Source organism: Pinus tabuliformis, chromosome 2_2, assembly GCF_031772625.1.
Source record: "Pinus tabuliformis cultivar Carrire ecotype Pingquan chromosome 2_2, CPIR1, whole genome shotgun sequence".
Taxonomy (NCBI): domain Eukaryota; kingdom Viridiplantae; phylum Streptophyta; class Pinopsida; order Pinales; family Pinaceae; genus Pinus; species Pinus tabuliformis.
In genome coordinates, this window is record NC_142300.1 from 437,956,586 (window position 1) to 437,969,120 (window position 12,535).

Below are 12,535 nucleotides of genomic sequence, written 5' to 3' on the forward strand. Positions count from 1 at the left end.
CTCTCTAATTTTAACCTATAACGTTTTAGAAAGAAACACATGCTCTTAACCATTAAGCCCACTCTATATATATAGAAATTTAGAATATAATCTATTATTTGTATTCATGATTGATTTATTTTATTTAGAATTTCACTTGAATAGGTTTGTCTATTTTGTAATAGAGTTTTCAAAATTTTAATTTAATTATATTTATATTTATGATTTTATTTATTTATTTAGAATTTTTACTTGAATATGTTTGTCTATTTTGTAACAAAACACTGTTGTTAGCAGTACTTAAGGTAGAGAATTGAGATTTATCTCAAAAGTAGCTATGCCCTTTTTAATTTAATTGAAAAAATATCATGTTCATTAGTGTCATTAAACTCTTATTATTTATTAATATTTTACTATGTTTTTCTCAAATGTGTATACGCTTAACTCATATATATTAGTTAATAATATATAAGTAAAATTTAAAATAAAATTATGATTTAGTTAATTTTTATAATTCTTTTGAATTTTGGTAATGTGAATGTATAATAAGATAAACGTTTTTATATTTATTATGAAATGATGTTTATTTATATTTACCAATATTTAGTTTATATGATTGTACTAACTATTAATACTTTTAAATTTTGGTAATGTGAAATGTATAATATGATAAGTGGTTTTATATTTATTATGAATTGATGTTTACCTATATTTAACAATATTTAATTTATATGATTGTACTAACTATTAATACTTTTACTTCACATAGTCAACCATAAATATTTTTTTTTTAATGTTTGAATCTAATTATATATTAAAGATATATTTTAAACATAAAAATCCATATAATTTCACAAATATTTTGATCACTAAATTTCAACTCATTAATAAAAAAATCTTATTGAGCCAAGAGGCTCATTCTACACCTCAATATGAGAGAGCATGTTTGTCAGTGCCTCCGTCCTCATTTAAAAAAAAATAAAAATAAAAAATAAAAATTATATTCTAAATAGAAAATAATTGTTGAATTGAGGCTTCTGTGATCCATATAAAGTTCATGAGAAAAAGTTTTTCTGCGTAAATCACATGATAAATCATTTGTCGACGAGTTTCGAACCAACCAGTGTGGTTCATCCTCAGGACAAGTTGAAGAATCAGATCTAGGCTACATGTTAAATAGTCAGAGCAGAACATCCAACGACTATATTTGACCAGGCAACGGCGATATTTCACTGGTAGGCTAACCAACCAGTGTGCTTCATCCTCAAGTTGAAGAATCAAATCTAGGCTGCATGTTAAATAATCAGAGCAGAACCTCCAACGACTATATTTGACCAGGCAACGGCTATATTTAATTGGTAGCCTAGACCTGCCAACAACGATATTTGACTGGGAAATGACTAGACCCCTCCAACGACTATATTTGACCAGGCAACGACTATATTTCACTGGTAGCCTAGACCTGCCAACAACGATATTTGACTGGGAAATGACTAGACCTGCTAACAGCGATATTTGACTCGGAAATAGCTAGTCAAACTAGATAAGGAACAGGAATAAGAAAGCATAACTATATTTAAGTAAATATATTGTTAGTCCCTTCATCCTCATTTAAAATAAAAAAATAAAAAATAAAAATTATAATCTAAATAGAAAAATAATATTCACTATTATATAATTAAAAATAAATCAATAAAAATTAACACATTATATTTTACATTCTAAAAAATTTATTGGTAAAAAAAAAATTTAATCCCTCTGGATTCTAAACTACTCACTCTTAATTTATTAAATTTCACTTTACAACCATAAAAATGATTATCAAAATCAAAATCTTAATGTGAGTTGAGCACCACCACATTCCTGTCAACTTTCATGATTTGAAATTAGATCCACATCTGTACTCTCCATCTCCTTCTGAAAAGTAAAAGGAAATGAAGGCCCCTTGAGCCAATGGGCGCGGCTGTTGTAACTACCATTATCGCCATGGATTTCAAAACCTACTCATTTTCCAGGGCCTACCTGGTGACAAATGAAGATTGAATCGGCCTGAGGATCAGGAAATAGTGGGCATGAAATGCTCAGAACATAAGTGGGCCTCTGTTGTCTTAACAGAAACAAATAATTAGAAACAAAGATTGTTAGTGCTCCAGAGAGATCGAGGAAAAAACGAGGATTAGGCACAATACGAACCGACATACATACAAACCCTAATTCTACAACTTCTTGGAACAACCAACAAACACCAAACGCCATCTCAAAATATTCGGGTTCTCTGTCTCAAAATCCGTAGTGAACAGGAACCGGCCTCGATACGCGTGTGTTGGTTTTATCATACTAAGTCTCCAGAGAGCGCGTGACCAGCTTTGTCTGCACACTGTATCTCCTTCAGCTTTTTATTATACTAGTAATTCATTTATCATCTGGTCACCAGTCCCTCCCTGACTGCCTGGCTACCTGCCTGCCTGCCTTCTGTGAAGCTTTATCTTATACCCAGATGTGATTTCAGCAAAGCATGAATTAATAATGTTCCCAACCCTAGTCTGTCGGGGTGTGGCTACCTGTAACATTGGGGGAAGTTTCTACAATTAGTTCAGGGTTAATTCTCAGTGGATTTTTGTATGAGTTGTCACTCAAATTCCCAATTACCTAGAGTTTCTATCCAACTATAATTGGGTGTTTTCCGTTAAAAAAAACATTAAATTGTTCTCAATTCAACCAATAATTTGATTTGTGCCATGTCTTTTTTCTAATTATCGGCGAGGTTTTCGCGATCTTCTTCTTTTCTATATCTTCTGCAGATTTGAAAAATTTCCCCTAACTTTCGTTATTTAAGTTACGAAGCTATTGTGAGATTGTTATCGGCCTGTGTAGATATGTCTTCAATGAATGTCCAGCAGCAGGGGAATACTCTGTGTGGCTCTCGGGCCCCCCCTCCGACACCGAGCCAAGGGGGCGGCAACTCCTCCTCTGGCACTTCAGTTAGTAACGACGCTTTCTCGGCTTTTCTTGAGAAATCGCTTGGCATTTCGAGTCTGGTTTTGCCTGAATCCCCTCATAACACGAGTGTGAGGGAGTGCGATCTTCCTGTTATTGATTTGTCTTCAGCGAGGGATGATTTGGTGCGCAGGATCGCCGATTCTGCTGCGGAGTTCGGGTGCTTTCAGGTGATAAACCATGGCGTTTCTTGCGATGTGGCCGAGAGGGCCGAGAAGGAATGCGGTGGATTGTTCGAGCTGGCTCTGGAGAAAAAGGAAGTGGTGTCAAGGTCTCTGGAATCGCCTTTTGGATTCGAGGATGGTGGATGCGATACGAGTACTTCAGCGAGGCAGGAATCGTTTTGGCTGGAAAAAGAGGCCAACCAGATTGAAGAGTTTATCAGAAATATATGGCCTGAGGGATGTGGTAACTTCAGGTAGCTTTAGTTTGGTTTTTAAATGCTGTACTTCTGTTTTTTTTTAACTTTTATTAGTCTAAAGATTCAACAGGCTTAAAATAATCCGTACAAAGCTAGCTCGTAATGGAGTATCATGTCATAATGAAACTTGAATTTAAATTCAAGTGGCGATTAAACCCTCTCAATAATCTGAAATACAATCTGAAATACGCTCTCAATCATCTAAAATACAGTCAATTTAAATATACGATACAGTAAAAATTTGGGTTCAGTTTTGTTGTTTCAATGTTTAGCATCGATTTCAACATAGTTCACAGTAAAATTTCCAGACTGTTACATGTGAAAAACCCATATCTGTTCGAGTTTGATATAGACCTGGAGTTTCAAAGGGCACGGCGGCATTGATGATGAGGAAGCACGGGGATTTATGTTAGGTTGTTTTTATTTCCCCCGGCATTGAATGATGGTAAATGTAGGGTTTACTTCAAATATTAACACAGCGATATGATGGAAACCTTAATATTCATTCTGACACTTAGAAGTGTTTACATTAAATATTAACACAGTGACATGATGGAAACCTTAATATTCATTCTGACACTTAGGAAAAATTACAAACTCAAACTCAAGTATGAAATATTGTAGCTCTATGTAAAAAGCCTGATGCTTCAGAACATTAAATTGCATATTAAATTCCTTTTCACAGAGTGATATGATGGAAACCTTACTATTCTTTCTGACACTTAGAAAAATTACAAACTCAAGTATGAAATGGTGTAACTTTATGTAAAAAAACCTGATGCTTCAGAACATTAAATTGCATATTCAATTCCTTTTCACAGTATGGCACAGTATGGCAGAGCATTTCTGAAGTTTTATTGTATTTTCAAGGTGTTTGTATTTGGTCAAGTTTTAACTTTTACTTTTATTGTATTTGCAAAGTATTGTATTTAGTGATATGTCATGTTTTCATTTCTAGAAGCCAGCCTCTTAAATACATTAGGACAGAATTTGTCTGAAATGTTGTAGTATTGCAATGATCTTTGTATGTGTGTAAAATTTGTTCAAGCTTTTAATCAGAAATAACTGGTTCATAGAACGTAGTAAATTTAATGAGGGCAAACTCTTTTTTTGGGTCAATATTCATTTCTGGAGGCCCATTAACACATATTGATCTTGGGATGGGATTAAAATAAGTCACAGCTACAAATTGAATTTTGAATATGTATTTGATATATTGAATATAGCCATTAACACAGATTGATCTAAACTTGGGATTAGTATTCATCTGCAAGTTATAAAGCTTCAGGTACACATTAGCCCCCCAAACTGAGGTTAAAATATATATTTATTTTTTTAGAGATTTAGTCAAGCAATAAATGTAAAACGAATTGAATTATTAGATTATAGGAAAAGTCTCACACGGGGAGAAGTCACAGACTGATGTAGGTTAGGTCATGCAATCTGAGTATCTAAACACACACATAGAACATGTTGGCTTAGAGACACCAGTAAGATTTGAATCTCAATTGAGGATAGCACATACCCATTCTCCAATATGTTCTGGTTAACAAAAACCAGAGCAATTTGTTGTCTATCTGGACACACTATCATGGTTATGAGTTGCAAATCCATGGTAATTTATGCTTAATTATAATATTCATAATCGTTGAATCCTCACCGGTTTTGAACTCTGGTATGCAGCTGTGCATTAGGGGATTATTCGAGCGCTATGGAGAAAGTTGCAGGCGAGATCCTAGATCATTTACTAGAGGGGCTTGGTGACTGGGACCGAACAAGTTTCATGGCAGACATTGCAGCGAATAATGCATCTGTGATTTGTATATCGAATCAGAAAGGGCCTGCAAAACCCCAATCAGCCCGTCTGAAGCATTCATATCCTTTTATCCTAACCTTACAATACCAAAACTCCTCTGATAGCTTCGACGTGTATGTGGATCGCAGTTGGGTTCGAGTCTCCCCACAGGCTGGCACTCTCTTGGTCACCCTCGGCGACATAATGAAGGTAATCAATAGTCCCTGCAAAAAATTCAACACTGATTGTTTTGGATACCATGTTATGAAATTGAAAAATAAAATAGCAGAATAGCTAATACATTAGCCACTGAAATTTTTTAATTATACTTGCAGGTTTGGAGCAATGGAGAGTACGAGAGTACTGTAGGGAGGCCGACTGTGACAAGTGACCAGGCTTACACTTCCATGGCCCTAATCTATTCCCCATCCACAGAGAGCATCGTCTGCCCAATACCAGAGGTCCTGAATTCTGATCAGAGGCCTTGCTATAGCTCTTTCTCCTTCAAGGATTATGCGTCTCGCCTGCGAAAGCAAAGGCTTTTGTTTAATGATCCAGTGGAACGGTACAGGATTTTATAATTGAAGTCATGTGAGTGCCAAACATTTTGAATTCAGTGTGATTCGTTGTGTTCGTTTTCGGAGTGTTTCTTAATTCAAATCTTGTAACCCACATTCCAATGTTTAAAGAAATAAAGAAATGCTTATCGTTGATTTTTGTGCAACAAACAATCCCATAAACATGCTTGGTCTCTTTGGAATAATTTTACATATTTATGGTCTCTTTGGAATAATTTTACATAAGATTAATTGTGTGGTTAAGAATAATATATTCAAGAACGAATCAACCTGACATGGTATTTTAAAGTTAACGCTATATTCAGAACACCTGCAGTTTAGTTTAATAGTTCAACGTGGACATGGTATTAAAGTTAATGCTATATTCAAAACACCTGCAGCTTAGTTTAATGGTTCAACCTGGACATGGTATTAAAGCTAATGCTATATTCAAAACACCAGCAGCTTAGTTTAATAGTTCATTGGATATATGTTAACTTTAAAGATCGGAAACGATTTGACAGGAACTGATTAAAATATTATTATAGTTCATGAAATACGTATATGTTTATGTTTGTGTTTGATTAGTAATTAAGTTGTTAGGTTGGCTTAGGATAGGTTTTACCACCTTGTGAATGATGAGTGATTAATATTTTCGAAATGTAAAAATGATCAGTGATTAATATTTTCGAAATATACAATAGAATAAAGATGAAGAGAGATGAAGATTTTTTTTAAATTATATGAAATTATTTATAATGAAATTTTATTTACAATTTTTATGTATATATATTTGTTTTTTTAAGATATTTAATTTTAAGTTAGATTTTATTATATTTTATTTTATTTTATGTTATTTTATTTTAATTTCAATATAATGTAAGAAGATGAAGATGATACGTAAGAAATCATATTAGATTATTTAGTGTATTTTTTTAATATTATTATTTAATGTATATTTTTTATATTATTATTTAATATATATTTTTATATTATTATTTATGAAATAAATTTATATGATTATGAAAATCTATTTATTTAAAAGTGGCCTATAGTATTAATACATATTTTAAAATTAATTTAAGATATTTTCCTATAAAAATAAATATAAAATAGTTAATTTTCTATAATTAGATTTTTATTTATACATAATTTTATGAGTCATCAAAATTTTCCTATAAAAATAAATATAAAATAGTTAATTTTCTATAATTAGATTTTTATTTATACATAATTTTATGAGTCATCAAAAATGAAAGTTTATTGTTTTTGTTTTTGTGATGTATACCATTATTATTATTATTATTTTCATACCTAATAAATAAATAAACCTAACTATTTAAAACAATGATTATTATTATTATTATTTTCATACCTAATAAATAAATAAATCTAATCATTTTATTATTTTCATACCTAATAAATAAATAAACCTAACTGGGGGCTGAGCCCAAGGAAAAGATGGAGCTCTGGAGCTTGCACGAAAAGGGTTAGGGTTTCTACAGTTTTGTCTGCTCCTTCCCTACAAAGGAAATCACCCTGACCCGACTACCTGATGTTATGTCGATCACCGTAACACCATCTGCATCCCCGTAAATGGTCTCGTTTTTACCTCAGCATCGTGAATCCATTTCTGAATTACCTGCCTACTCTACCTGACCTAGGTACGTTGCGACGATTACTCACTCTCTTCGGAGGCAACTGGCGAAGGATACTCCGGAAGCAGCTATGGACTTGGATATCGTCGATTACTCAGAGGACCCATTGGAAGGTGTCAACATCTGGCTGACTCCACATACAACCTCGGAAGGACTGCTCCCCTACTGCTGTGATTTATCAAACATTATTGCAGGCCTGCTCTCGATCTTGGGGCCCTCCAATTCGACAGTGACCTTTCTTGAGCCCCCCCCCCCCCACATCTCCATCCTCACTTAATTTCGCAACTGGATGCATTAACCCTAATCCAACGATCATTACCTCAGGTTATCCTCCTCCCCCTTCATTTGCCAGATCCCAAAACCCTTTTCCCAAAAATCCCTCGAATGCAGTACAGGGGTCTCCACTGGCGCCCCTTACATCTGCTCCCCCTTCCGGCTGCTACACTGACATTCCTCCTCTCTCGGACGCCTTCCCCTCTGGCTCGCACCATATCCCTGAGAACCCTCATACAAACCCTTCTCCGCACGGGGTCGACAGGACTCCTCTAATGCTGAATCTCATCCAAGAAATACAAGTGTTTCAAATCTAAGGTCGAGGACGTCATTATACGACTTGGGGAGGATATTCAGTGGGGAGACTCAATGGACACAACAGATCGAGTCTTGGTTGGAAGGATTCGGGGTAGGAGCTATACAACGACACAACTGAAGCTATGGACATCAGAGGTTTGGGGACATCATCTGGCTGATTTTCCCTTCGTCCAAGCTTTCATTAGAGGCTGGTTTGCTTTACGTTTTTCCAGAGCCGAGCACACGAATTGGGTCCTGTCCTCCTTCTGGAATTTTGAATAGGCCCCTGTCCTCCTGCGCTGTTGGAATCCACTTTTCGACCCGGAAAGAGAACAAATAGGAGTCGGGCCAATATGGGTCTGTCTTCCTGGATTACCCCTTCAATTTTGGTTGGAAGACATCTTTCGGCGCATTGGTAACACCTTGGGCTCTTCCCTGGAGCATGACAAATCATACTTATCCATCGGTATGATGGCGTACACAGGATCTTGGTTCACCTGGATACAAGAGGGGCTCTCTAGGAGCACATTACATTACAGTGGAGAACTTTCTCACGGTTGCAGATTCTGGATTACGAGGGGGTTCCTTTCCGATGCAGACAGTGCCACAAGGTGGGACATTTATACAAGGATTGCCCTCTGAATGGCAAGGCGCGAGCAGGAGAAAAAGATAAGGCCATACCGCCCAAGGGCCCTCAAGTATAGGAGAATCCCCCCTCGTCTGATGAAGCAGTGACTCTCTCGGTCTCGGTTGCTGCAGAGAAAGCACCCGCAAAAGAAGCCAAGAAGAAGCGTGGGAAAGCACCACACCGGCCTCCCTCACCTCCTCTGACCAGGGCAAGGGTGGCTGCCGAGGCTGCGTTCTCCACGGGTATGTTTGATTCTACTTCCTCCTCTGCTTATCCTTCTACTTCATCTTTTTGCATTGCTTCGAGTATTTATCAGGCCTCTGCTCCTTTCTCTCAGCCCCCCATTACCCTGGCCTGCCCCCTTCAACCCTCTTCCCCCACCTTCCCCTGTACCCCGCCTTGCTTTCCGGAGGAACCCCCCCGGATATTCCATCCGTCTTTGATCAAGATCCCTCATCCTCCAAATACCCGCTCCGATCTCGGGCCCCTGACTCCATGGGCATTGGACTGATTGTTGGAAGATATTAATTCCAACCACCCACCATTAATGCAGCTGTTAGACTGATCTGGAGGATTCGGTGGACGCATTAACAAATGGATAGCTTCCTGGAGAAGCCACCGCCCCACCGAACTCCAGAAGCTTCCTTGCTGTGTATAAAAACCCTTCTTGGCAATCAAATGAAGCAAGTTCTGAGTTTTGTGTGTTAAGTTCTGAGTTCTGCGCTCTCTGATTTGGTATCAGAGCAGAAGGTTTCCGCTTAGTTTCACAGCTCAAGGCTGGTCTGCGCTTGGAGGAGAAGATTGATTGTGTGTTGTGAAGACTAGTGTGGAGCGCAGGGTGGAGCGTTGTGGTGGCCACTGTGTGAGGAGACTGTGTGGAAGGGCAATCCTGGACAAAGGATTGTGTGCGAGTTTTTTTTTGTAAAGTTGCAGTCCATCTGATATATTGATTTGCTGGTTTTGGGATGAATTATTTATGGTGTTTTTTGTGCAAAACTAACTTAATTAGATGATTTTGTGCCGTCTGAGATGTCTTTTGGGAATGCAGTGAAATGTTGCAGAGGTGTTTTTTGAGAATAAGCAGAGAAAGGCACAAAGAAGACGTGTAGGAGACGGACTAGTGACACCATGTGGAACGGTCGAGTGGACTATTCATGAGGCAATTCCGGCTGCCAGATAATGTGAATGCGGATGGCATCTCTGCAAAATTGGAAAATGATGTTTTGACTGTGAATTCTTTGAAGATTAAAGCGGCAGTTGTCTCTAATGGCGATGCCAAACATATTGAGATTTCTGTAAGTGACAAGTAAAAGAGAGCCATTGTAATTTGTGATTTGGGGCTTTCTCAAGCACAGATGCGAAAAAAAATAATTGTCATTATTGAGTGTACTCTTTGGATATGATTAGTAGAACACCTTCTTTTGTTCTCTTTTTTATATAAAAAAAAGGGAAAAGGAAAGAGGGTTGTTATTATTAACGAAATTAATTATTGAAGTTGTGAAAAATTTGTATCTTGGTGGTAGGTACTTAAGGATTCAGAAGCTTATTGACAATGGCTAATATATTGGCAGAATCTTATTATCTGACTCTGATAAGTTAGATGATGAAAATTATGCAAATTGGAAGTTTAAGTTGCAGACTTTGATGGAAGGCAACAATACATGGGCGATTGTGTCTAGAGCTAAAGTTAAGCCAGTGTCCCCTCAAGCCACAGATGTTGCAATTCAAGATTGGGAGTGACGGGAAAACAAGGCAAAGGTGCTTTTGCGGATGACAGTTAAGGACAACATTATTCCACACATTAGAGAGTGCAAAACATCCAAGGAGACATGGTACACTCTCAAAAATTTATATGAGATGAAGACTACAAATCGAATATTGTATTTAAAGAGTAAGCTTCTTTCAATTAAGATGGAAGAAGATGAAAGTGTTAGTGATTTCATTTCTAGAATTAAAGATCTAAAGGATAAATTAGGTGACATTGGTGAATCAATATCTAGTACAGACTTGGTTACCGTGACATTAAATGGAATGCTTAATGAATATCAAATGTTTATCACTGGTCTTTCAGCTAGAAAGAAGGCTCCTACTTTTGATGAGTTGGCAGGTATACTTATGCAAGAAGAAGAGCGGAGAAGAAGCCTTAAACAAAAATCTCCCAATTCAGATTTGGAATTGATGGCCAAAGGAAAGAAATCCTTCAAGGGCAAACAGTGGGAGAAAAATAAAGGCAAAAAGCCACAGGTAAAATGATTTCAAGGTACCCCTTTACCAAGGACAAATGCCAACTCAAGTAGAGATGATGTGTGTTATTACTATGGAAAACCTGGTCACTTTGCTAAGAATTGCATGAAAAGGAGGTCTGATCAATTTAAACAAAGAAGGCATTCAGGAAATTATGTTGATAGAGATCAAGAAATTAGTCAAGATGTTAGCAATCTTAAATTGTTTGTGTCCAATGTTTCTTTATCAGCAGAAACTGATGATGATAATGCTTGGTTTATAGATTCTGGTGCATCAATCCATATGTCATGCAAAAGAGATTGGTTTGATACTTATCCTGAGATTAATAATGGTGGACACATCTGTTTAGGAGATAATAGATCATATGAAATTAAAGGATATGGTAATATAAGTGTTATGATGCCTAATGGACAAGAAAAACAAATTCAAAATGTGGTGTATGTTCCAGGATTAAAGAAGAACTTAATTTCAGTCTCTATTATCATAGATCAACATTTAAAAGTTGAATTTATGAAATCACATTGTTTGGTAAAGGATGTGCAGGACAACTACAAGGTTGTTGCAAAAGGAATGAGAGTTGGAGGCTTATACAAGTTGGATGTAATAAAGAATGGACATCAAGCTTTGGCATCAACAGGCATGTCAACTAGAGAGCTTTGGCATCAAAGGTATGGACACTTAAATCATAATGACCTAATGTTACTACAAAAGAAAATGATGGTAGAAGGTCTTCCAATTATAAAGGGTGAACACGTTGAATGTGAAGGTTGTGCACTAGGAAAACAACATAGGGAAGAATTTCCTATGCATGAAAATAAAAGAAAACGTGAAATACTTGAACTAGTGCATACTGATGTATGTGGTCCAATGCAAACTAAGTCACTTGGTGGAGCATATTACTTTCTTATATTCATTGATGATAACACTAGATACACCTGGGTATACCTTATAAGAAACAAAAGTGACGTGTTTGAATACTTTAAAGAATTCAAGAGTATGGTTGAAAAACAAACGGGAAAGGGCATTAAAATTCTTCGATCAAATAAAGGTGGTGAGTACACTTCAGGATCTTTTATCAAATATTGTAAACAAAATGGAATTATGCAACAATTTACAGTACCACATAGACCTCAACAAAATGGAGTCGCTGAAAGAAAGAATAGAACATTAGTTGAATGTGCTCGAAGTATGTTAAAAAGTAAAGGACTTTCTAATAGTTTTTGGGCTGAAGCCATTAATACAGCTGTATATCTTAAAAATAGAAGCCCTACTAAGTATCTTGAGCACAAAACACCATTTGAAGCATTTTATGGTTTTAAACCTAAAGTTAGTCATTTAAGGATATTTGGATGCAAGGCCTTTGCTCATATTCCTAAAGAGGATAGAAGAAAGTTAGATGCCAAAGCCATCAAATGTATTTTTATTGGATATTGCACTGATCAAAAATCATATAAAATGTATGATCCAAGTACTCACAAGGTCTTTGCAAGTAGAGATGTTATATTTCTTGAGCATGTAAATAAACAAATAAAAGAAGATGAACATAATACATGGCAGTGTTCTTATGAAAGCTTTAAGGAAGAAGAAGAAGTTGTGGAATCAACTCAAGAACTAGAACACATCGACATTCAAAAACGAATCAAAGTCCACAAAGAAATGAAGGCACTCCACAAAGAAGAAAAGGAG

At 36.2% G+C, this 12,535-nt stretch overlaps 1 protein-coding gene across 1 annotated transcript; it reads left to right on the plus strand.

Annotated features, from left to right (window-relative positions):
• Positions 1 to 1,904: 1,904 nt before the first annotated feature.
• Positions 1,905 to 5,903, plus strand: LOC149193139 (flavonol synthase/flavanone 3-hydroxylase-like). The gene is made up of 3 exons (XM_089404798.1): positions 1,905 to 3,394; positions 5,081 to 5,402; positions 5,528 to 5,903. Exons 1-3 carry the CDS (start codon positions 2,856 to 2,858, stop codon positions 5,771 to 5,773), a joined length of 1,107 nt encoding a protein of 368 aa, XP_089260924.1. The 5' UTR covers positions 1,905 to 2,855; the 3' UTR covers positions 5,774 to 5,903.
• The last annotated feature ends 6,632 nt before the right edge of the window (positions 5,904 to 12,535 follow it).